At 47.6% G+C, this 25,706-nt stretch overlaps 1 protein-coding gene across 1 annotated transcript; it reads right to left on the reverse strand.

The window, feature by feature from the left end:
• Window positions 1-2,000: 2,000 nt before the first annotated feature.
• On the reverse strand, window positions 2,001-17,306 carry LOC119776813 (zinc finger protein OZF-like). Its single transcript, XM_038275431.1, has 2 exons — window positions 17,033-17,306; window positions 2,001-3,238 (listed from the first exon to the last, which is right to left on the reverse strand). Exons 1-2 carry the CDS (start codon window positions 17,094-17,096, stop codon window positions 2,022-2,024), a joined length of 1,281 nt encoding a protein of 426 aa, XP_038131359.1. The 5' UTR covers window positions 17,097-17,306; the 3' UTR covers window positions 2,001-2,021.
• Window positions 17,307-25,706: the final 8,400 nt, after the last annotated feature.

Genomic DNA, 25,706 nt, shown 5'->3' on the forward strand with positions numbered 1-25,706 from the left:
GAGTTTACTGAAGGAAACCTGCTGCTGACCAGGTTAGCTCTGGGAGGATGTTACTATGGCAACAGAGGATGAGGAAAAGTCAGAGTTTCCCTGATTTCTGGATAAGAAAACGTAGATTTTCCAGTAAACCTGCTTGATGGAACGGACCCTGCCTGGTCTGGAGTGGATCAGCAGGTCCTGCAGGAGGAAAGCAGACAGTGGGATTATATTATCAGCAGATTTAATCAGAATATTTCCTTCATTTAGATCCAGGATGTTACACACGTGCTTCCTTTATGTTATGAGCCGTGCATTTTAAGTGAGGATTATTATTTATATATTTATATAAATTATATATTTATATTATATATAAATATATATATAATAATTTATATATAATTAGATTGTCCCTCTTATGGTCGCTGCTTATTCAATGTTTATAGACTAATAAAACAATTTATAACAAAGATCTGGGAAATAATGTGAAAATGTTTACACTATGCGTGTGAAGCATCAACCGGTTGACCTTTGACCTTTTAGGACTAGTTATCTTAGATCAGGGACTTGAGTTCCTGACCTGCTTCAGCGTTCACTTTAAAGGGGAACACTGTTTTTTTCCATCGGTTCCTTGATTTTCCATTATTCCATCATGTTCTACTCTCCCATCTGAGTTTAGTGTCATTTGGAGCCGTTCTGAAGATATTCCGTTAGGTTATATCCAAGTAACGTCTTCCTATGGGCAACGACTTGAAGGCACAAACTAAACTGTTCATCATTTATTCTTTATGGTACGCCAGCATTCAGAACATGGAGGCCAATCACTGGCCCCCAGACATCCACCGTTAGATTTTTATATTTCTTTAAAACAAAGCGGCGTGTTTATGACGTCATCGGCGTGCTGGACTGTAGTAGTGCCAGGCAGCCCGGGCCACAGGCAGCTACGCTCTACCCCTTCTATTCATTCTAGCTCATCTGAATCGTTCATCTGGAGAGCGAGATCATCTGTGGTAGCAGCACTAGACATCTTCCAGGCATGAGAGGAAAACTAGCAGCAGTTCAGCTACAGGATGAAGGAACGGTAGCCGGCGCACGCTGATGATGTCATACACGCGCCGCTTTTATTTAAACTAAATCTGAAATGATTCAATTAACCAAACATTGGAAATAAGATCTGAAGGCAGGTTCCTTTATCAACCTTTGAACATTTTAATCCCATTAAAAATATGAATTAGAGATAAATATCAGAGAAAACATGGAAAAAATAGAAATGATGTTCCAGAAGGTTTTTATTGCTGCCCAGTTCATTAGTCAAGACATGATTACAGTATGAAAAAAATACCCAGCAAAAAATAGTGCAATCATAAAAAAATGGTGTAAAAAACATTCAACAGCTTCCTGTAATCATGTCAGGTAAATAAAACGTGTAGCAGAGAACGAGTTCTGGGAAATTACACCAGAACAAGTCTTTAAAAAGCAGAGATATTAAACTTTAAAGAAGCATCAGACTCTTTAAAAATGTTAATCCTAAAGGTTTTTAATAAGTCAAAGTTTGTTTTAAACTGATCTGTAATTTCAACCTTAAATCAAATGAAACTAAAATCTTTAATCTAAATTAGTTTTTCAAACATGTTTCAGTGATTTAGGGCTTCAGGTTAACAGTGAACTACAGACTCCAGTTCTTCTCTTTGTTTAAATATTTACCAGGTTTACAATATCAGACCTTATCTGTTCTAGTTTCCATGGAAACAGTCAACCGCTGCCCTTTAACCTGTGACTTTCTCATTGTCACATTAGGTAGACATGGAAAAGGTCTCCTATTCCTTCCTGTGGTGTCTAACAGTGTTTTTCACCCCACACTGCCCTGTACCTTATTCAGATGATTGTGTTTCATCAGTTATCAGGTGTGTGAAAGCTGGAAACATCTAAGACGCGCAGGGCGGTGAGCCCAGAGAGCAGAAATGGAAAGCACTGGTCTAACATCTCCGAGTTCTCATCTTTTTTTAAATATAACTCGTTCCACATGCTTTGCATAAAAAACATTTCTAACCGTGAGCCGTCATGTGAGAGGAAAGATTACTTTTACGAGTAAAACTTTTACCACAGATTTTACAGGAGAAAGGTTTTTCCCCGGTGTGAGTTCGGATGTGTCGATCAAGACTGCTTTTCTTAGTGAAATTTTTTCCACAGGACAGACATTTAAAAGGTTTCTCACCTGTGTGAGTTGCCATATGTATATTTAATAAAGCTCTTCTTTTGAACATTTTTCCACAGGTCTTACATGAAAAAGGTCTTTCATCTGAGTGAGTTGTCCTGTGTTGAGTCAAACTACCCTTTTCAGTAAAACTTTTACCGCAAATCGTACAAGAAAAGAGCTTCTCCCCTGTGTGAATTCTAATGTGTCTGCTGAGAACAGATTTCTGAGCAAAGCTTTTTCCACAGAACAGACATTTAAAGGGTTTCTCCCCTGTGTGTGTTCTCATGTGGTCGGTCAAGCTGCCTTTTTCAGAAAAACTTTTTTCACAAATCTTACAGGAGAACGGCTTCTCACCAGAGTGAGTTCTCCTGTGTTTGTCAAGATTAGTTTTGTTAGTAAAGCTTTTTCCACACAACGGACATCCAAACGGCTTCTCCCCTGAGTGAGTTCTCATATGTTCATTCAAAACATCTTTTCTTTTAAACATTTTTCCGCAGGTCTTACAGGAAAAAGGCCTTTCACCAGAATGAGATGTCATGTGATGAGTCAAGTTACGTTTTTCAGTAAAACTTTTACCACAGATTTTACAGGAGAAAGGTTTCTGCCCAGTGTGAGTTCTGATGTGTGTATCAAGATAAGATTTCTGCATAAAGCTTTTCCCACAGGACAGACACTCATAAATCTTTCGTCCTTTGAATGTTTTCTGACATCTCTGATTCTGTTTGGATCCTTCATCTGATCCGGAGTCTTTAGGATTCATTTCTTCTGGTTCCTGGTCCTGAAGGCCACTAAAGTCCTGACAGATGACTTGGTTCCTGATTGGTTCAATGTGGTCCCTTTCTGTCATAAAGGTCTCTCCTTCCTCCTGCTTGAGGAGCAGCTGCTCCTCCTGCTCACTGATGGGGAGCTCCATGGTTTCCTCTTTAGTCCAGGGATCTTCTGGCTTTAGCTGCTCTTCTTTCATCTGCAGAGGTTCTGGTTCCTCTTGGTCCAAACTGGAATTCCTCTCCTGTTTCCAGAGCTGCTGCTCAGAGAAATCCTCCTCTTTTCCAACCTGCAGGAGGTCTGGAAAGACAAACACAGGAGAAAGACGTAATGTTACTGCAGACTCACCACCGCTCAGTGAAAATGTTTTAAATTAATGTGTAAATCAAATATGTGTAATCATATTACAGATAGTCTAGATGCAACTATTTGTGTCTCTGTAGCATCAAGCTACATCTATAGCTAAGCATCTATAGCTAACTTTAGCATGCTACTGGACAGTAAACAAGCTATGCTCTAGCAAGACTTTTTATTTGTGCAGTGTCAGTACTAGCCGACAGGGAGGGGGAGGAAGCGGTAGGGCCAGCTGTAGGGGCAGCACTGGGGCCAGTGGCATCAGGTGGTTCCTACCTATGGTTCCTAGGCTAGTGTCTCCAGGTAGCCTGATGAGGGCAGCGTTAGTATCAGGTGGTTCCTACCTATGGTTCCTAGGCTAGTGTCTCCAGGTAGCCTGATGAGGGCAGCATTAGTATCAGGTGGTTCCTACCTATGGTTCCTAGGCTAGTGTCTCCAGGTAGCCTGATGAGGGCAGCGTTAGTATCAGGTGGTTCCTACCTATGGTTCCTAGGCTAGTGTCTCCAGGTAGCCTGATGAGGGCAGCATTAGTATCAGGTGGTTCCTACCTATGGTTCCTAGGCTAGTGTCTCCAGGTAGCCTGATGAGGGCAGCGTTAGTATCAGGTGGTTCCTACCTATGGTTCCTAGGCTAGTGTCTCCAGGTAGCCTGATGAGGGCAGCGTTAGTATCAGGTGGTTCCTACCTATGGTTCCTAGGCTAGTGTCTCCAGGTTGCCTGATGAGGGCAGCGTTAGTATCAGGTGGTTCCTACCTATGGTTCCTAGGCTAGTGTCTCCAGGTTGCCTGATGAGGGCAGCGTTAGTATCAGGTGGTTCCTACCAATGGTTCCTAGGCTAGTGTCTCCAGGTAGCCTGATGAGGGCAGCGTTAGTATCAGGTGGTTCCTACCTATGGTTCCTAGGCTAGTGTCTCCAGGTAGCCTGATGAGAGCAGCGTTAGTATCAGGTGGTTCCTACCTATGGTTCCTAGGCTAGTATCTCCAGGTAGCCTGATGAGGGCAGCGTTAGTATCAGGTGGTTCCTACCTATGGTTCCTAGGCTAGTGTCTCCAGGTAGCCTGATGAGGGCAGCGTTAGTATCAGGTGGTTCCTACCTATGGTTCCTAGGCTAGTGTCTCCAGGTAGCCTGATGAGGGCAGCATTAGTATCAGGTGGTTCCTACCTATGGTTCCTAGGCTAGTGTCTCCAGGTAGCCTGATGAGGGCAGCGTTAGTATCAGGTGGTTCCTACCTATGGTTCCTAGGCTAGTGTCTCCAGGTTGCCTGATGAGGGCAGCGTTAGTATCAGGTGGTTCCTACCTATGGTTCCTAGGCTAGTGTCTCCAGGTTGCCTGATGAGGGCAGCGTTAGTATCAGGTGGTTCCTACCAATGGTTCCTAGGCTAGTGTCTCCAGGTAGCCTGATGAGGGCAGCGTTAGTATCAGGTGGTTCCTACCTATGGTTCCTAGGCTAGTGTCTCCAGGTAGCCTGATGAGAGCAGCGTTAGTATCAGGTGGTTCCTACCTATGGTTCCTAGGCTAGTATCTCCAGGTAGCCTGATGAGGGCAGCGTTAGTATCAGGTGGTTCCTACCTATGGTTCCTAGGCTAGTGTCTCCAGGTTGCCTGATGAGGGCAGCGTTAGTATCAGGTGGTTCCTACCTATGGTTCCTAGGCTAGTGTCTCCAGGTAGCCTGATGAGGGCAGCGTTAGTATCAGGTGGTTCCTACCTATGGTTCCTAGGCTAGTGTCTCCAGGTAGCCTGATGAGAGCAGCGTTAGTATCAGGTGGTTCCTACCTATGGTTCCTAGGCTAGTGTCTCCAGGTAGCCTGATGAGGGCAGCGTTAGTATCAGGTGGTTCCTACCTATGGTTCCTAGGCTAGTGTCTCCAGGTAGCCTGATGAGGGCAGCGTTAGTATCAGGTGGTTCCTACCTATGGTTCCTAGGCTAGTGTCTCCAGGTAGCCTGATGAGGGCAGCGTTAGTATCAGGTGGTTCCTACCTATGGTTCCTAGGCTAGTGTCTCCAGGTAGCCTGATGAGGGCAGCGTTAGTATCAGGTGGTTCCTACCTATGGTTCCTAGGCTAGTGTCTCCAGGTTGCCTGATGAGGGCAGCGTTAGTATCAGGTGGTTCCTACCTATGGTTCCTAGGCTAGTGTCTCCAGGTTGCCTGATGAGGGCAGCGTTAGTATCAGGTGGTTCCTACCTATGGTTCCTAGGCTAGTGTCTCCAGGTAGCCTGATGAGGGCAGCGTTAGTATCAGGTGGTTCCTACCTATGGTTCCTAGGCTAGTGTCTCCAGGTAGCCTGATGAGGGCAGCGTTAGTATCAGGTGGTTCCTACCTATGGTTCCTAGGCTAGTGTCTCCAGGTAGCCTGATGAGGGCAGCGTTAGTATCAGGTGGTTCCTACCTATGGTTCCTAGGCTAGTGTCTCCAGGTAGCCTGATGAGGGCAGCATTAGTATCAGGTGGTTCCTACCTATGGTTCCTAGGCTAGTGTCTCCAGGTAGCCTGATGAGGGCAGCGTTAGTATCAGGTGGTTCCTACCTATGGTTCCTAGGCTAGTGTCTCCAGGTAGCCTGATGAGGGCAGCGTTAGTATCAGGTGGTTCCTACCTATGGTTCCTAGGCTAGTGTCTCCAGGTAGCCTGATGAGGGCAGCGTTAGTATCAGGTGGTTCCTACCTATGGTTCCTAGGCTAGTGTCTCCAGGTAGCCTGATGAGGGCAGCGTTAGTATCAGGTGGTTCCTACCTATGGTTCCTAGGCTAGTGTCTCCAGGTAGCCTGATGAGGGCAGCGTTAGTATCAGGTGGTTCCTACCTATGGTTCCTAGGCTAGTGTCTCCAGGTAGCCTGATGAGGGCGGCGTTAGTATCAGGTGGTTCCTACCTATGGTTCCTAAGCTAGTGTCTCCAGGTAGCCTGATGAGGGCAGCGTTAGTATCAGGTGGTTCCTACCTATGGTTCCTAGGTTAGTGTCTCCAGGTAGCCTGATGAGGGCAGCGTTAGTATCAGGTGGTTCCTACCTATGGTTCCTAGGCTAGTGTCTCCAGGTAGCCTGATGAGGGCGGCGTTAGTATCAGGCGGTTCCTACCTATGGTTCCTAGGCTAGTGTCTCCAGGTAGCCTGATGAGGGCGGCGTTAGTATCAGGTGGTTCCTACCTATGGTTCCTAGGCTAGTGTCTCCAGGTAGCCTGATGAGGGCAGCGTTAGTATCAGGTGGTTCCTACCTATGGTTCCTAGGCTAGTGTCTCCAGGTAGCCTGATGAGGGCAGCGTTAGTATCAGGTGGTTCCTACCTATGGTTCCTAGGCTAGTGTCTCCAGGTAGCCTGATGAGGGCAGCGTTAGTATCAGGTGGTTCCTACCTATGGTTCCTAGGCTAGTGTCTCCAGGTAGCCTGATGAGGGCAGCGTTAGTATCAGGTGGTTCCTACCTATGGTTCCTAGGCTAGTGTCTCCAGGTAGCCTGATGAGGGCAGCGTTAGTATCAGGTGGTTCCTACCTATGGTTCCTAGGCTAGTGTCTCCAGGTAGCCTGATGAGGGCAGCGTTAGTATCAGGTGGTTCCTACCTATGGTTCCTAGGCTAGTGTCTCCAGGTAGCCTGATGAGGGCAGCGTTAGTATCAGGTGGTTCCTACCTATGGTTCCTAGGCTAGTGTCTCCAGGTAGCCTGATGAGGGCAGCGTTAGTATCAGGTGGTTCCTACCTATGGTTCCTAGGCTAGTGTCTCCAGGTAGCCTGATGAGGGCAGCGTTAGTATCAGGTGGTTCCTACCTATGGTTCCTAGGCTAGTGTCTCCAGGTAGCCTGATGAGGGCAGCGTTAGTATCAGGTGGTTCCTACCTATGGTTCCTAGGCTAGTGTCTCCAGGTAGCCTGATGAGGGCAGCGTTAGTATCAGGTGGTTCCTACCTATGGTTCCTAGGCTAGTGTCTCCAGGTAGCCTGATGAGGGCAGCGTTAGTATCAGGTGGTTCCTACCTATGGTTCCTAGGCTAGTGTCTCCAGGTAGCCTGATGAGGGCAGCGTTAGTATCAGGTGGTTCCTACCTATGGTTCCTAGGCTAGTGTCTCCAGGTAGCCTGATGAGGGCAGCGTTAGTATCAGGTGGTTCCTACCTATGGTTCCTAGGCTAGTGTCTCCAGGTAGCCTGATGAGGGCAGCGTTAGTATCAGGTGGTTCCTACCTATGGTTCCTAGGCTAGTGTCTCCAGGTAGCCTGATGAGGGCAGCGTTAGTATCAGGTGGTTCCTACCTATGGTTCCTAGGCTAGTGTCTCCAGGTAGCCTGATGAGGGCAGCGTTAGTATCAGGTGGTTCCTACCTATGGTTCCTAGGCTAGTGTCTCCAGGTAGCCTGATGAGGGCAGCGTTAGTATCAGGTGGTTCCTACCTATGGTTCCTAGGCTAGTGTCTCCAGGTAGCCTGATGAGGGCAGCGTTAGTATCAGGTGGTTCCTACCTATGGTTCCTAGGCTAGTGTCTCCAGGTAGCCTGATGAGGGCAGCGTTAGTATCAGGTGGTTCCTACCTATGGTTCCTAGGCTAGTGTCTCCAGGTAGCCTGATGAGGGCAGCGTTAGTATCAGGTGGTTCCTACCTATGGTTCCTAGGCTAGTGTCTCCAGGTAGCCTGATGAGGGCAGCGTTAGTATCAGGTGGTTCCTACCTATGGTTCCTAGGCTAGTGTCTCCAGGTAGCCTGATGAGGGCAGCGTTAGTATCAGGTGGTTCCTACCTATGGTTCCTAGGCTAGTGTCTCCAGGTAGCCTGATGAGGGCAGCGTTAGTATCAGGTGGTTCCTACCTATGGTTCCTAGGCTAGTGTCTCCAGGTAGCCTGATGAGGGCAGCGTTAGTATCAGGTGGTTCCTACCTATGGTTCCTAGGCTAGTGTCTCCAGGTAGCCTGATGAGGGCAGCGTTAGTATCAGGTGGTTCCTACCTATGGTTCCTAGGCTAGTGTCTCCAGGTAGCCTGATGAGGGCAGCGTTAGTATCAGGTGGTTCCTACCTATGGTTCCTAGGCTAGTGTCTCCAGGTAGCCTGATGAGGGCAGCGTTAGTATCAGGTGGTTCCTACCTATGGTTCCTAGGCTAGTGTCTCCAGGTAGCCTGATGAGGGCAGCGTTAGTATCAGGTGGTTCCTACCTATGGTTCCTAGGCTAGTGTCTCCAGGTAGCCTGATGAGGGCAGCGTTAGTATCAGGTGGTTCCTACCTATGGTTCCTAGGCTAGTGTCTCCAGGTAGCCTGATGAGGGCAGCGTTAGTATCAGGTGGTTCCTACCTATGGTTCCTAGGCTAGTGTCTCCAGGTAGCCTGATGAGGGCAGCGTTAGTATCAGGTGGTTCCTACCTATGGTTCCTAGGCTAGTGTCTCCAGGTAGCCTGATGAGGGCAGCGTTAGTATCAGGTGGTTCCTACCTATGGTTCCTAGGCTAGTGTCTCCAGGTAGCCTGATGAGGGCAGCGTTAGTATCAGGTGGTTCCTACCTATGGTTCCTAGGCTAGTGTCTCCAGGTAGCCTGATGAGGGCAGCGTTAGTATCAGGTGGTTCCTACCTATGGTTCCTAGGCTAGTGTCTCCAGGTAGCCTGATGAGGGCAGCGTTAGTATCAGGTGGTTCCTACCTATGGTTCCTAGGCTAGTGTCTCCAGGTAGCCTGATGAGGGCAGCGTTAGTATCAGGTGGTTCCTACCTATGGTTCCTAGGCTAGTGTCTCCAGGTAGCCTGATGAGGGCAGCGTTAGTATCAGGTGGTTCCTACCTATGGTTCCTAGGCTAGTGTCTCCAGGTAGCCTGATGAGGGCAGCGTTAGTATCAGGTGGTTCCTACCTATGGTTCCTAGGCTAGTGTCTCCAGGTAGCCTGATGAGGGCAGCGTTAGTATCAGGTGGTTCCTACCTATGGTTCCTAGGCTAGTGTCTCCAGGTAGCCTGATGAGGGCAGCGTTAGTATCAGGTGGTTCCTACCTATGGTTCCTAGGCTAGTGTCTCCAGGTAGCCTGATGAGGGCAGCGTTAGTATCAGGTGGTTCCTACCTATGGTTCCTAGGCTAGTGTCTCCAGGTAGCCTGATGAGGGCAGCGTTAGTATCAGGTGGTTCCTACCTATGGTTCCTAGGCTAGTGTCTCCAGGTAGCCTGATGAGGGCAGCGTTAGTATCAGGTGGTTCCTACCTATGGTTCCTAGGCTAGTGTCTCCAGGTAGCCTGATGAGGGCAGCGTTAGTATCAGGTGGTTCCTACCTATGGTTCCTAGGCTAGTGTCTCCAGGTAGCCTGATGAGGGCAGCGTTAGTATCAGGTGGTTCCTACCTATGGTTCCTAGGCTAGTGTCTCCAGGTAGCCTGATGAGGGCAGCGTTAGTATCAGGTGGTTCCTACCTATGGTTCCTAGGCTAGTGTCTCCAGGTAGCCTGATGAGGGCAGCGTTAGTATCAGGTGGTTCCTACCTATGGTTCCTAGGCTAGTGTCTCCAGGTAGCCTGATGAGGGCAGCGTTAGTATCAGGTGGTTCCTACCTATGGTTCCTAGGCTAGTGTCTCCAGGTAGCCTGATGAGGGCAGCGTTAGTATCAGGTGGTTCCTACCTATGGTTCCTAGGCTAGTGTCTCCAGGTAGCCTGATGAGGGCAGCGTTAGTATCAGGTGGTTCCTACCTATGGTTCCTAGGCTAGTGTCTCCAGGTAGCCTGATGAGGGCAGCGTTAGTATCAGGTGGTTCCTACCTATGGTTCCTAGGCTAGTGTCTCCAGGTAGCCTGATGAGGGCAGCGTTAGTATCAGGTGGTTCCTACCTATGGTTCCTAGGCTAGTGTCTCCAGGTAGCCTGATGAGGGCAGCGTTAGTATCAGGTGGTTCCTACCTATGGTTCCTAGGCTAGTGTCTCCAGGTAGCCTGATGAGGGCAGCGTTAGTATCAGGTGGTTCCTACCTATGGTTCCTAGGCTAGTGTCTCCAGGTAGCCTGATGAGGGCAGCGTTAGTATCAGGTGGTTCCTACCTATGGTTCCTAGGCTAGTGTCTCCAGGTAGCCTGATGAGGGCAGCGTTAGTATCAGGTGGTTCCTACCTATGGTTCCTAGGCTAGTGTCTCCAGGTAGCCTGATGAGGGCAGCGTTAGTATCAGGTGGTTCCTACCTATGGTTCCTAGGCTAGTGTCTCCAGGTAGCCTGATGAGGGCAGCGTTAGTATCAGGTGGTTCCTACCTATGGTTCCTAGGCTAGTGTCTCCAGGTAGCCTGATGAGGGCAGCGTTAGTATCAGGTGGTTCCTACCTATGGTTCCTAGGCTAGTGTCTCCAGGTAGCCTGATGAGGGCAGCGTTAGTATCAGGTGGTTCCTACCTATGGTTCCTAGGCTAGTGTCTCCAGGTAGCCTGATGAGGGCAGCGTTAGTATCAGGTGGTTCCTACCTATGGTTCCTAGGCTAGTGTCTCCAGGTAGCCTGATGAGGGCAGCGTTAGTATCAGGTGGTTCCTACCTATGGTTCCTAGGCTAGTGTCTCCAGGTAGCCTGATGAGGGCAGCGTTAGTATCAGGTGGTTCCTACCTATGGTTCCTAGGCTAGTGTCTCCAGGTAGCCTGATGAGGGCAGCGTTAGTATCAGGTGGTTCCTACCTATGGTTCCTAGGCTAGTGTCTCCAGGTAGCCTGATGAGGGCAGCGTTAGTATCAGGTGGTTCCTACCTATGGTTCCTAGGCTAGTGTCTCCAGGTAGCCTGATGAGGGCAGCGTTAGTATCAGGTGGTTCCTACCTATGGTTCCTAGGCTAGTGTCTCCAGGTAGCCTGATGAGGGCAGCGTTAGTATCAGGTGGTTCCTACCTATGGTTCCTAGGCTAGTGTCTCCAGGTAGCCTGATGAGGGCAGCGTTAGTATCAGGTGGTTCCTACCTATGGTTCCTAGGCTAGTGTCTCCAGGTAGCCTGATGAGGGCAGCGTTAGTATCAGGTGGTTCCTACCTATGGTTCCTAGGCTAGTGTCTCCAGGTAGCCTGATGAGGGCAGCGTTAGTATCAGGTGGTTCCTACCTATGGTTCCTAGGCTAGTGTCTCCAGGTAGCCTGATGAGGGCAGCGTTAGTATCAGGTGGTTCCTACCTATGGTTCCTAGGCTAGTGTCTCCAGGTAGCCTGATGAGGGCAGCGTTAGTATCAGGTGGTTCCTACCTATGGTTCCTAGGCTAGTGTCTCCAGGTAGCCTGATGAGGGCAGCGTTAGTATCAGGTGGTTCCTACCTATGGTTCCTAGGCTAGTGTCTCCAGGTAGCCTGATGAGGGCAGCGTTAGTATCAGGTGGTTCCTACCTATGGTTCCTAGGCTAGTGTCTCCAGGTAGCCTGATGAGGGCAGCGTTAGTATCAGGTGGTTCCTACCTATGGTTCCTAGGCTAGTGTCTCCAGGTAGCCTGATGAGGGCAGCGTTAGTATCAGGTGGTTCCTACCTATGGTTCCTAGGCTAGTGTCTCCAGGTAGCCTGATGAGGGCAGCGTTAGTATCAGGTGGTTCCTACCTATGGTTCCTAGGCTAGTGTCTCCAGGTAGCCTGATGAGGGCAGCGTTAGTATCAGGTGGTTCCTACCTATGGTTCCTAGGCTAGTGTCTCCAGGTAGCCTGATGAGGGCAGCGTTAGTATCAGGTGGTTCCTACCTATGGTTCCTAGGCTAGTGTCTCCAGGTAGCCTGATGAGGGCAGCGTTAGTATCAGGTGGTTCCTACCTATGGTTCCTAGGCTAGTGTCTCCAGGTAGCCTGATGAGGGCAGCGTTAGTATCAGGTGGTTCCTACCTATGGTTCCTAGGCTAGTGTCTCCAGGTAGCCTGATGAGGGCAGCGTTAGTATCAGGTGGTTCCTACCTATGGTTCCTAGGCTAGTGTCTCCAGGTAGCCTGATGAGGGCAGCGTTAGTATCAGGTGGTTCCTACCTATGGTTCCTAGGCTAGTGTCTCCAGGTAGCCTGATGAGGGCAGCGTTAGTATCAGGTGGTTCCTACCTATGGTTCCTAGGCTAGTGTCTCCAGGTAGCCTGATGAGGGCAGCGTTAGTATCAGGTGGTTCCTACCTATGGTTCCTAGGCTAGTGTCTCCAGGTAGCCTGATGAGGGCAGCGTTAGTATCAGGTGGTTCCTACCTATGGTTCCTAGGCTAGTGTCTCCAGGTAGCCTGATGAGGGCAGCGTTAGTATCAGGTGGTTCCTACCTATGGTTCCTAGGCTAGTGTCTCCAGGTAGCCTGATGAGGGCAGCGTTAGTATCAGGTGGTTCCTACCTATGGTTCCTAGGCTAGTGTCTCCAGGTAGCCTGATGAGGGCAGCGTTAGTATCAGGTGGTTCCTACCTATGGTTCCTAGGCTAGTGTCTCCAGGTAGCCTGATGAGGGCAGCGTTAGTATCAGGTGGTTCCTACCTATGGTTCCTAGGCTAGTGTCTCCAGGTAGCCTGATGAGGGCAGCGTTAGTATCAGGTGGTTCCTACCTATGGTTCCTAGGCTAGTGTCTCCAGGTAGCCTGATGAGGGCAGCGTTAGTATCAGGTGGTTCCTACCTATGGTTCCTAGGCTAGTGTCTCCAGGTAGCCTGATGAGGGCAGCGTTAGTATCAGGTGGTTCCTACCTATGGTTCCTAGGCTAGTGTCTCCAGGTAGCCTGATGAGGGCAGCGTTAGTATCAGGTGGTTCCTACCTATGGTTCCTAGGCTAGTGTCTCCAGGTAGCCTGATGAGGGCAGCGTTAGTATCAGGTGGTTCCTACCTATGGTTCCTAGGCTAGTGTCTCCAGGTAGCCTGATGAGGGCAGCGTTAGTATCAGGTGGTTCCTACCTATGGTTCCTAGGCTAGTGTCTCCAGGTAGCCTGATGAGGGCAGCGTTAGTATCAGGTGGTTCCTACCTATGGTTCCTAGGCTAGTGTCTCCAGGTAGCCTGATGAGGGCAGCGTTAGTATCAGGTGGTTCCTACCTATGGTTCCTAGGCTAGTGTCTCCAGGTAGCCTGATGAGGGCAGCGTTAGTATCAGGTGGTTCCTACCTATGGTTCCTAGGCTAGTGTCTCCAGGTAGCCTGATGAGGGCAGCGTTAGTATCAGGTGGTTCCTACCTATGGTTCCTAGGCTAGTGTCTCCAGGTAGCCTGATGAGGGCAGCGTTAGTATCAGGTGGTTCCTACCTATGGTTCCTAGGCTAGTGTCTCCAGGTAGCCTGATGAGGGCAGCGTTAGTATCAGGTGGTTCCTACCTATGGTTCCTAGGCTAGTGTCTCCAGGTAGCCTGATGAGGGCAGCGTTAGTATCAGGTGGTTCCTACCTATGGTTCCTAGGCTAGTGTCTCCAGGTAGCCTGATGAGGGCAGCGTTAGTATCAGGTGGTTCCTACCTATGGTTCCTAGGCTAGTGTCTCCAGGTAGCCTGATGAGGGCAGCGTTAGTATCAGGTGGTTCCTACCTATGGTTCCTAGGCTAGTGTCTCCAGGTAGCCTGATGAGGGCAGCGTTAGTATCAGGTGGTTCCTACCTATGGTTCCTAGGCTAGTGTCTCCAGGTAGCCTGATGAGGGCAGCGTTAGTATCAGGTGGTTCCTACCTATGGTTCCTAGGCTAGTGTCTCCAGGTAGCCTGATGAGGGCAGCGTTAGTATCAGGTGGTTCCTACCTATGGTTCCTAGGCTAGTGTCTCCAGGTAGCCTGATGAGGGCAGCGTTAGTATCAGGTGGTTCCTACCTATGGTTCCTAGGCTAGTGTCTCCAGGTAGCCTGATGAGGGCAGCGTTAGTATCAGGTGGTTCCTACCTATGGTTCCTAGGCTAGTGTCTCCAGGTAGCCTGATGAGGGCAGCGTTAGTATCAGGTGGTTCCTACCTATGGTTCCTAGGCTAGTGTCTCCAGGTAGCCTGATGAGGGCAGCGTTAGTATCAGGTGGTTCCTACCTATGGTTCCTAGGCTAGTGTCTCCAGGTAGCCTGATGAGGGCAGCGTTAGTATCAGGTGGTTCCTACCTATGGTTCCTAGGCTAGTGTCTCCAGGTAGCCTGATGAGGGCAGCGTTAGTATCAGGTGGTTCCTACCTATGGTTCCTAGGCTAGTGTCTCCAGGTAGCCTGATGAGGGCAGCGTTAGTATCAGGTGGTTCCTACCTATGGTTCCTAGGCTAGTGTCTCCAGGTAGCCTGATGAGGGCAGCGTTAGTATCAGGTGGTTCCTACCTATGGTTCCTAGGCTAGTGTCTCCAGGTAGCCTGATGAGGGCAGCGTTAGTATCAGGTGGTTCCTACCTATGGTTCCTAGGCTAGTGTCTCCAGGTAGCCTGATGAGGGCAGCGTTAGTATCAGGTGGTTCCTACCTATGGTTCCTAGGCTAGTGTCTCCAGGTAGCCTGATGAGGGCAGCGTTAGTATCAGGTGGTTCCTACCTATGGTTCCTAGGCTAGTGTCTCCAGGTAGCCTGATGAGGGCAGCGTTAGTATCAGGTGGTTCCTACCTATGGTTCCTAGGCTAGTGTCTCCAGGTAGCCTGATGAGGGCAGCGTTAGTATCAGGTGGTTCCTACCTATGGTTCCTAGGCTAGTGTCTCCAGGTAGCCTGATGAGGGCAGCGTTAGTATCAGGTGGTTCCTACCTATGGTTCCTAGGCTAGTGTCTCCAGGTAGCCTGATGAGGGCAGCGTTAGTATCAGGTGGTTCCTACCTATGGTTCCTAGGCTAGTGTCTCCAGGTAGCCTGATGAGGGCAGCGTTAGTATCAGGTGGTTCCTACCTATGGTTCCTAGGCTAGTGTCTCCAGGTAGCCTGATGAGGGCAGCGTTAGTATCAGGTGGTTCCTACCTATGGTTCCTAGGCTAGTGTCTCCAGGTAGCCTGATGAGGGCAGCGTTAGTATCAGGTGGTTCCTACCTATGGTTCCTAGGCTAGTGTCTCCAGGTAGCCTGATGAGGGCAGCGTTAGTATCAGGTGGTTCCTACCTATGGTTCCTAGGCTAGTGTCTCCAGGTAGCCTGATGAGGGCAGCGTTAGTATCAGGTGGTTCCTACCTATGGTTCCTAGGCTAGTGTCTCCAGGTAGCCTGATGAGGGCAGCGTTAGTATCAGGTGGTTCCTACCTATGGTTCCTAGGCTAGTGTCTCCAGGTAGCCTGATGAGGGCAGCGTTAGTATCAGGTGGTTCCTACCTATGGTTCCTAGGCTAGTGTCTCCAGGTAGCCTGATGAGGGCAGCGTTAGTATCAGGTGGTTCCTACCTATGGTTCCTAGGCTAGTGTCTCCAGGTAGCCTGATGAGGGCAGCGTTAGTATCAGGTGGTTCCTACCTATGGTTCCTAGGCTAGTGTCTCCAGGTAGCCTGATGAGGGCAGCGTTAGTATCAGGTGGTTCCTACCTATGGTTCCTAGGCTAGTGTCTCCAGGTAGCCTGATGAGGGCAGCGTTAGTATCAGGTGGTTCCTACCTATGGTTCCTAGGCTAGTGTCTCCAGGTAGCCTGATGAGGGCAGCGTTAGTATCAGGTGGTTCCTACCTATGGTTCCTAGGCTAGTGTCTCCAGGTAGCCTGATGAGGGCAGCGTTAGTATCAGGTGGTTCCTACCTATGGTTCCTAGGCTAGTGTCTCCAGGTAGCCTGATGAGGGCAGCGTTAGTATCAGGTGGTTCCTACCTATGGTTCCTAGGCTAGTGTCTCCAGGTAGCCTGATGAGGGCAGCGTTAGTATCAGGTGGTTCCTACCTATGGTTCCTAGGCTAGTGTCTCCAGGTAGCCTGATGAGGGCAGCGTTAGTATCAGGTGGTTCCTACCTATGGTTCCTAGGCTAGTGTCTCCAGGTAGCCTGATGAGGGCAGCGTTAGTATCAGGTGGTTCCTACCTATGGTTCCTAGGCTAGTGTCTCCAGGTAGCCTGATGAGGGCAGCGTTAGTATCAGGTGGTTCCTACCTATGGTTCCTAGGCTAGTGTCTCCAGGTAGCCTGATGAGGGCAGCGTTAGTATCAGGTGGTTCCTACCTATGGTTCCTAGGCTAGTGTCTCCAGGTAGCCTGATGAGGGCAGCGTTAGTATCAGGTGGTTCCTACCTATGGTTCCTAGGCTAGTGTCTCCAGGTAGCCTGATGAGGGCAGCGTTAGTATCAGGTGGTTCCTACCTATGGTTCCTAGGCTAGTGTCTCCAGGTAGCCTGATGAGGGCAGCGTTAGTATCAGGTGGTTCCTACCTATGGTTCCTAGGCTAGTGTCTCCAGGTAGCCTGATGAGGGCAGCGTTAGTATCAGGTGGTTCCTACCTATGGTTCCTAGGCTAGTGTCTCCAGGTAGCCTGATGAGGGCAGCGTTAGTATCAGGTGGTTCCTACCTATGGTTCCTAGGCTAGTGTCTCCAGGTAGCCTGATGAGGGCAGCGTTAGTATCAGGTGGTTCCTACCTATGGTTCCTAGGCTAGTGTCTCCAGGTAGCCTGATGAGGGCAGCGTTAGTATCAGGTGGTTCCTACCTATGGTTCCTAGGCTAGTGTCTCCAGGTAGCCTGATGAGGGCAGCGTTAGTATCAGGTGGTTCCTACCTATGGTTCCTAGGCTAGTGTCTCCAGGTAGCCTGATGAGGGCAGCGTTAGTATCAGGTGGTTCCTACCTATGGTTCCTAGGCTAGTGTCTCCAGGTAGCCTGATGAGGGCAGCGTTAGTATCAGGTGGTTCCTACCTATGGTTCCTAGGCTAGTGTCTCCAGGTAGCCTGATGAGGGCAGCGTTAGTATCAGGTGGTTCCTACCTATGGTTCCTAGGCTAGTGTCTCCAGGTAGCCTGATGAGGGCAGCGTTAGTATCAGGTGGTTCCTACCTATGGTTCCTAGGCTAGTGTCTCCAGGTAGCCTGATGAGGGCAGCGTTAGTATCAGGTGGTTCCTACCTATCCGGTGTAAGATGATCTGGGGGATCCTGGTGAAATCCAGCAGTCTGTGCTGATCATCCATCTTCTCCTCCTCGATCTGATCTAATCTTCCTTTAAACTCTGGGAATGTTTCTCCAGCAGGAGTTAACTGCTCGCTGACAAACTCTCCTTCCAGCTGGACTCAACACATTCTCACTGCAAACACTCACACATTAGCAGCCTCTCTGCTAGCACACGGAAGCTAAAGCTAATGCTAACAGTCCGGCTTCTTGTTGTTTTCTTCTTCTTTGGTGGAGGTTAATGGCGGTCGGGAAACAATTTAAAGTTCTCATTACCGCCACCTGTCGGTATGGACTCTGGAAATAAATGATCGTACTCTAACCAATATATTTATCTTTCTTATATCAATAATATAACAATCAAATATTATTTATTTATTTAATATAATCACTATTTAATATTAACAATATAATTTATGTTTTATTCTTAATAATGAATATATCCTCTTACTGTCTATTATGTGTATATCAATTTTATTTAAAATTCTCTCCTATCTATATTAATGAAAACTTTACCAGTTTACTATCAAACAGCTTTAGTTCTTTTTAACAACCTTCTAACTTTATTTTCCAAACTAACTTCTTTGATTCCCAGAAACGTTTCATCTCATTGATGCTGATATTGTTTTCTGCTCTGAGCAGAGATTAGAAATAAAATCAGTTTCTCTACTGTTGGAGTGAAATTATCTTCTCTTTCTTCTTTATTCTGATCTTGGTTCATGTCTCCTTCCTTTGCCCTTGAACTTTCTTCCCTGCTTCTGCGGAGCTTCTAGTTGTTGTAGTTCTATCCTGTTGTATTTCTGTGCTGGCCCTGCTGCCATCATTTCTTCTTCTAGGTTTTAATAAAGTCTCTGGATGCTGTTAACAAAGCCTCCAGTAATGTTTCTCTCTAATTAATCTAAATCCTGGTTAATTGGTATTCCTGTTATTACTCCTCTCATTGTTTTATTCTCTCCTATGACTTTTAGATCTACCACCTCAGTGTTTAACATCCACGCTTTGATTCTTTGCTTCTCATTATTAAAAATTACCAGAACGTTTCCATCAATCAAATCCTTCTTGATTTAACTTCCACAATTTTCTTAATTATTTCTCTTGAAATCAAAATCGGGCTGAAATGACTGTTTATCACTGAATCCAAATATTATTTTTATTTCTTCTCTATCACCCTTCCTTCTCACATCGAACCCCAGTGGGCCTCAGCAGATGGCCGCTCACACTGAGCCTGGTTCTGCTGGAGGTTTCTTCCTGTTCAAAGGGAGTTTTTCCTCTCCACTGTCGCTACAAGCATGCTTAGTGTGAGGGATTGCTGAAGAGTCAATGAGTCGATGCAATCAGCTGGTTTTCCTTAGATAGAAAACTTTGAATCAATCTGACTGGATGATCTGGTTGTTCTGGATCTAGAAAGTGACCTGAGATGACATGATGTGAATTGGAGCTATAGAAATACACTGAATAGAATTGAATCTCTTTGAGCTGCTTTCTGACAATTCCCGTTTATTTCCTTCATTCTCAGACCAACTTTCTCCTCTTCTATTCCTCTATCTCCCTCTTTGCTATTTGAATCTGTGGTCCATCCTTCCTCATCCTCATCTTCCTCACCTCCCTGACCCGCCATGTTGTTCCGTCCAGCAGGTAAACAGACTGACAGTCTGTCAGCCAGTCTATCAGTCAGTCTGTCAGCCAGTCTATCAGCCAGTCTGTCAGCCAGTCTATCAGCCAGTCAGTCAGCCAGTCTATCAGCCAGTCAGTCAGCCAGTCTATCAGCCAGTCAGTCAGCCAGTCTATCAGCCAGTCAGTCAGCCAGTCTATCAGTCAGTCTGTCAGCCAGTCTATCAGTCAGTCTGTCAGCCAGTCTATCAGTCAGTCTGTCAGCCAGTCTATCAGCCAGTCTGTCAGCCAGTCTATCAGTCAGTCTGTCAGCCAGTCTATCAGCCAGTCAGTCAGCCAGTCTATCAGCCAGTCAGTCAGCCAGTCTATCAGCCAGTCAGTCAGCCAGTCTATCAGCCAGTCAGTCAGCCAGTCTATCAGTCAGTCTGTCAGCCAGTCTATCAGCCAGTCAGTCAGCCAGTCTATCAGTCAGTCTGTCAGCCAGTCTATCAGCCAGTCTGTCAGCCAGTCTATCAGCCAGTCTGTCAGCCAGTCTATCAGCCAGTCAGTCAGCCAGTCTATCAGCCAGTCAGTCAGCCAGTCTATCAGCCAGTCAGTCAGTCAGTCTATCAGCCTGTCAGTCAGTCTGTCTCTAAGTCCAGCTCAGCAGCAGCAGCTCTTCCTCCTTGCTTTCTTCAATCACTCTGCTATCGACCGTCTTCTTCTCCTTTATTGTTGGATAACAAACAGCTTCATTTCGCCCCCTGAGTGTGCAACTTCTCAGTCTTTGCTAACTAGATTCTTTTTGTTTTAAATTGTCTAATGTAATTATATAAATTAATACGGAGCCCCTCTGGTGACATGGGCAGAATTCTTTTTTAAAGACGTTAAGGAGTGGCCACGAAGATAGATAAGTTGTGGCTACGTGTTACTAAGGCGTGGCCACAACTTACTAAGGCGTGGCCATGCATTTCAAATACTGTTACCATACATTGAAATAGCAGAGCCAGTTTCAGAGAGGAAAGGTAATTGTGTGCTAAATAGATTGAGTATGGTGTCTTGTGAGAAACTCATGCAGTGGGATCTGTGGTCTTTATTCAATGGGGGGGTCATTCTTATTTAAGGAAACGCGTGTTTTGGCACATTGTGGCATCATGTCTGACACCATTGTGGACTTCTGAAGGTTCCTACACACTGAGCCTAAACGTTTCGGGTCGAGCGACAGGATTTCCATATGAGTCGGTTTCAACACTGGAGCTACGTGATGCTCGCAAACTCTGAGAGGCCACAGAGGCAATCCTAGTGACGCAATACTCACCGTTTTACACAAAATGAAAAACCACAACTTAACAACGCAACGAATCAGACGCACACACAATGACAATCGAACATAAAGAGATGTCCCTTTCCTCACTGCAGGATTGTCTCGGTAACTTTTCTGACCCACATGCAGAAAAGACCCCCACAGGAGCTGTTTGCTTTTAGAAAAAAGGTTAATAAGAAAGTAACCGGTTACTCTAATGAGGACTTTAGGAGAAGGGGCCAGGAGGCATGCAGGAGTCACAGTTATTACTGCAAGGAGGCATGCAGGAGTCACAGTTATTACTGCAAGGAGGCATGCAGGAGGCATGCAGGAGTCACAGTTATTACTGCAAGGAGGCATGCAGGAGTCACAGTTATTACTGCAAGGAGGCATGCAGGAGTCACAGTTATTACTGCAAGGAGGCATGCAGGAGTCACAGTTATTACTGCAAGGAGGCATGCAGGAGGCATGCAGGAGTCACAGTTATTACTGCAAGGAGGCATGCAGGAGTCACAGTTATTACTGCAAGGAGGCATGCAGGAGTCACAGTTATTACTGCAAGGAGGCATGCAGGAGTCACAGTTATTACTGCAAGGAGGCATGCAGGAGTCACAGTTATTACTGCAAGGAGGCATGCAGGAGTCACAGTTATTACTGCAAGGAGGCATGCAGGAGTCACAGTTATTACTGCAAGGAGGCATGCAGGAGTCACAGTTATTACTGCAAGGAGGCATGCAGGAGTCACAGTTATTACTGCAAGGAGGCATGCAGGAGTCACAGTTATTAATGCAAGGAGGCATGCAGGAGTCACAGTTATTACTGCAAGGAGGCATGCAGGAGTCACAGTTATTACTGCAAGGAGGCATGCAGGAGTCACAGTTATTACTGCAAGGAGGCATGCAGGAGTCACAGTTATTACTGCAAGGAGGCATGCAGGAGTCACAGTTATTACTGCAAGGAGGCATGCAGGAGTCACAGTTATTACTGCAAGGAGGCATGCAGGAGTCACAGTTATTACTGCAAGGAGGCATGCAGGAGTCACAGTTATTACTGCAAGGAGGCATGCAGGAGTCACAGTTATTACTGCAAGGAGGCATGCAGGAGTCACAGTTATTACTGCAAGGAGGCATGCAGGAGTCACAGTTATTACTGCAAGGAGGCATGCAGGAGTCACAGTTATTACTGCAAGGAGGCATGCAGGAGTCACAGTTATTACTGCAAGGAGGCATGCAGGAGTCACAGTTATTACTGCAAGGAGGCATGCAGGAGTCACAGTTATTACTGCAAGGAGGCATGCAGGAGTCACAGTTATTACTGCAAGGAGGCATGCAGGAGTCACAGTTATTACTGCAAGGAGCATGCAGGAGTCACAGTTATTACTGCAAGGAGGCATGCAGGAGTCACAGTTATTACTGCAAGGAGGCATGCAGGAGTCACAGTTATTACTGCAAGGAGGCATGCAGGAGTCACAGTTATTACTGCAAGGAGGCATGCAGGAGTCACAGTTATTACTGCATTATGCTGCAGTGCAGACCTGCACAGCAGCATAGACTTTCTGTTAATAAGGCTGCTCCTTCTTGGCTAGCAGTATGACATCAGAATAACGCATTAATAAAGAGAAAGCAAAACTGCATTTAGAGTTCAAAGTAGATATGAGCAACTAGATTCCCCTGAAATAGATCAAAACATGGGAAATCTAAAAATAGTCAACATTTAGATTATATTATCCTTCTTCCTGAGGTTCCTGGTGCTCAGCTGTTATTATCAACATTCTCTCACTATTATTATTATTTTCTATCCATGTTAAAGGAAGTTTCTTTCCGTCTGTGAGATATTTAGGATCTGAGCTGCATGTAACAGTAGCTCATGACTGTTAGCTGACTGTGTGCAGTGTGCATGCATGCTACTTGCTGTGTATTTCAAATCCTGGGGGGGGGGGGGGGTGGGGGGGGGGTGTATTCGTTGTATTTTATCTTTGTTTGTTTTTATCTGGAGGACATTTACTGTAGAAGAATAAATAACCCTTTTGGATTTAATGAGAGACATTTCATCCCAGCGCTGCGTGTCCCGTGACATCATCAATGACCCCTCACCCCCCCACCATGGACTGTTCTCCCTGCTGCCCTCTGGGAAGAGGCTTCACAGCATTCAATGCAGGACCAGCAGGTTCTGCAGCAGCTTCTTCCCCACCGCCATCAGGCTGATGAACTGCTGGGTAAACTCTGAATCACTCTGATGAAACCAAACCAGCAACACTGCATATTTTCACCGTATATATCAATCCTCTGAACTTCTACATTAATGCATTTTTTGCACCATGTTTTTCTCCCAAACTGTTTACCTTTATGGATGGAAATGTTCATTTACTGTCTGAAAGCGCCACTAAACCATATTTCTTTATGTGTACACTCTGTGTTTTCAGTCCTCTCTCTCTCCTAATTATGCTGCCATTTCCATTACAGTAATATATACTCTCATTTATGTTTATGTACAAACTAACACTGATTTTTCCCCACTTCTCTATAGACTGTCACCTCTCTACTCATGTTTGTATTTTATTTAACTCTCTTCTTTGTCTTCATTCCATCTCTTCTGCCAGATTTCTTCTTCTTTCCTTTTCATTGTGGATTCCCCTCCCCTTTCCCAGGAGGAATGATCTTCACCTCCTCCTGCAGTGACACCCAGCAAAGCTGTACATCTGCTCCACCAGAGGAAATCTAAACACATAGATCCTATAAGTTCATTCCCTCTAGATTCCTTTAGACTGAATACTTTCTATTACTGCCTTGAATCTGTAAACACCCCCCAGCCTGACCTCCTCCACCCACAGCTGACTAATAATGACTGCCACAATCTCTGCTGTTAAAACACAGGAATTATCTGATATATATATATATATATATATATATATATATATATATATATATATATATATATATATATATATATATATATATATATATCCCTATTCTTTATATTATTAGAGCCATATTTGTTATTCTCCAAGTTACTATATTAACTATTCAATTCTATTCAGTTTATTTCTATAGCTCCAATTCACATCATGCCATCTCAGGTCACTTTCCAGTTCACCAGATCATCCAGTCAGATTGATTCAAAGTTTTCTATCTAAGGAAAACCAGCTGATTGCATCGACTCATTGACTCTTCAGCAATCCCTCACACTAAGCATGCTTGTAGCGACAGTGGAGAGGAAAAACTCCCTTTGAACAGGAGTGGCCTCCACGTCCCTCTATGACCTCCCTACAACACCTGGCCTTCTCCCGATGAGGAGGACGATGTCCTCCGTGACCGCCTGCCCCTCCCCACCCCACCCCGTCCCGCTCCAGACCGCCTGCTCAAAGCAAAGCCTCCAGCCTCCGCTGTTCCTCCCGTTCTGCTCCTCTCAGACTCCCTCTGAGCTCCAGGAGAACATGCTTTATATTATCATTAAATATATAGGAGCAGAACATGCGGAAATGACAGATTAAATAATCCCCATCAGCATCCAGCAGATGTTCGTTTTCTGCCAGATATTTTCCTATAGTCGTGGGCTGTATTAACAGAGATAACCAGGATCATCCGCGGTTCAGATGAACTGTTTGTTCTCTGCTTCCAATCTCAGCCTCTCTTCATCCAGCCTGACGTCACGTTTGCTCAGAAGATGTCAGATTTGCTCTCAGAAGCCGTTTAACTGGATTTGATTAAACTTTTAAGCCTCTCAATATAAAACAAATATTCTGTAGATGAGAGATCTGCTTCCTGGTCTGTTGAAGAACTGATAGTTTGCTTCCAATAATTTCATTAAACGGTTTTAGGGAATATATTATGCTCTAATTTGTATTTACTGATCCAGTTTTACTATATTTTAATTTGACAAACCGGATCTCCTTAACGTTCTTCTTCCTGTTTGGTGAGATTGGAATTGCTGATCTTGACCTGGCCTGTGTAGGAACCAGATCTGCTCGGGGCCCCGCCCCTTCTTATGATGTCATCACATGGCATCTCTACTCGGACAAACTCTATCGCACCTGTTTCCTAAGGATCAACATATTATTCCTTATATTTACTATTATTTTACATTTAATCAGTGATCTAAAGTAGCTGAAAACAGAAAACAATCATCGTCCGTCTGGAAGGAAACACTGACTGAGCTCTATTTAATGAGGAGACACTAAAAGTCTGTTTATTTTATCCTTTTTATTAAGATCTGAGGTCAGAGGACAAATGGAACATCTTAGAAAATGACTTTAGAGATTTTAGACAAACATTTATTCTACTTGTAGAAAACAAACAGTTGTTGTTGACAGGAAGTTAAAAGGAGTGTAGCTTAATGTGGCTAACTGAGCGAGCTAACAGAGGCTAACCTGTTAGCTACTGCTAGCGCTCCTCAGCTCTTTATATCACAGTCTAACATGCCTTCATCCTGCAAGAACTGCTGAGCCCCTCCAGCCTCAGCAGCAGCTGGCCGCACCACTGGGGGTGCGTTCAAGAAGCAAACAGTGATGGAAAACATTCACCACAACTTCCAGTTAAAATAGAAGACTTTATTAACTAAGCATTATGTTTACATTTCCAGGACAACCAGGACTAAACCAGTCAGACTAAACCAGTCAGACTAAACCAGTCAGACTAAACCAGTCAGACTAAACCAGTCAGACTAAACCAATGAGACTAAACCAGTGAGACTAAACCAGTCAGACTAAACCAGTCAGACTAAACCAGTCAGACTAAACCAGTCAGACTAAACCAATGAGACTAAACCAGTGAGACTAAACCAGTCAGACTAAACCAGTCAGACTAAACCAGTCAAACTAAACCAGTGAGACTAAACCAGTGAGACTAAACCAGTCAGACTAAACCAGTCAGACTAAACCAGTGAGACTAAACCAGTGAGACTAAACCCGTCAGACTAAACCAGTCAGACTAAACCAGTCAAACTAAACCAGTGAGACTAAACCAGTGAGACTAAACCAGTCAGACTAAACCAGTGAGACTAAACCAGTCAGACTAAACCAGTCAGACTAAACCAGTCAGACTAAACCAGTGAGACTAAACCAGTCAGACTAAACCAGTGAGACTAAACCAGTCAGACTAAACCAGTCAGACTAAACCAGTCAGACTAAACCAGTACGAACACAGATGGAAGGCAAAGAGTTTAAATCCATTTAATCCTGTTTATCCTTTGAAATGATTTTTTCACCAGTCAGTGAATCAGAGGTAAAGAAAACATTTCATTCGATGTTATTTAAGCTACCGTGTCGCCTGCTGCTGAAGATCCTCAGTCATTCAGGTCAGTCGCTCCAAAAAAGGTCAACAGTTTGAAGACGTTTCTCTTCCCATCCAGGAAGCTTCTTCTGTTCAGAATGTCTGTGAGAATTACAGCGATTTCCTGATAGAAATTATATTTCTGGATGTTATTTATCATCGTCTGTGAACTGAAAGTCTTTCTGTTGCCTTAGAAACGGCATTTACAGTTGCATAGGAGCGGCTCTCACATTTAGGGAGGCAGACACCTACGGCAGCACAGAGCGGACAAACTAGTGACTGCAGAGATCGCCTCCATCACAGCGTACAATCTATACCCTACACAGAATAATAGCATCAAATAAACAGAATGGAATGGAAACAGAAGCCATGCTGTACCTCTGTTACTAGGCATGGCTGTAAATGACACGTAGCGTTAAATGACACGTAGCGTTAAATGACACGTAGCGTTAAATGACACGTAGCGTTAAATG

This window comes from Cyprinodon tularosa, unplaced genomic scaffold, assembly GCF_016077235.1.
Source record: "Cyprinodon tularosa strain WSP-4 unplaced genomic scaffold, ASM1607723v1 ctg958, whole genome shotgun sequence".
Classification (NCBI taxonomy): Eukaryota; Metazoa; Chordata; class Actinopteri; order Cyprinodontiformes; family Cyprinodontidae; genus Cyprinodon; species Cyprinodon tularosa.

What these genes read in the sequence shown, in the direction of transcription:
- LOC119776813 (XM_038275431.1), bottom strand. Translation starts at nt 17,096, where the DNA reads ATGGATGATCAGCACAGACTGCTGGATTTCACCAGGATCCCCCAGATC. An exon ending in GATCATCTTACACCGGATAG is followed by an intron (nt 3,239 to 17,032) that starts GTAGGAACCACC and finishes TTGTCTTTCCAG; the next exon opens with ACCTCCTGCAGGTTGGAAAA.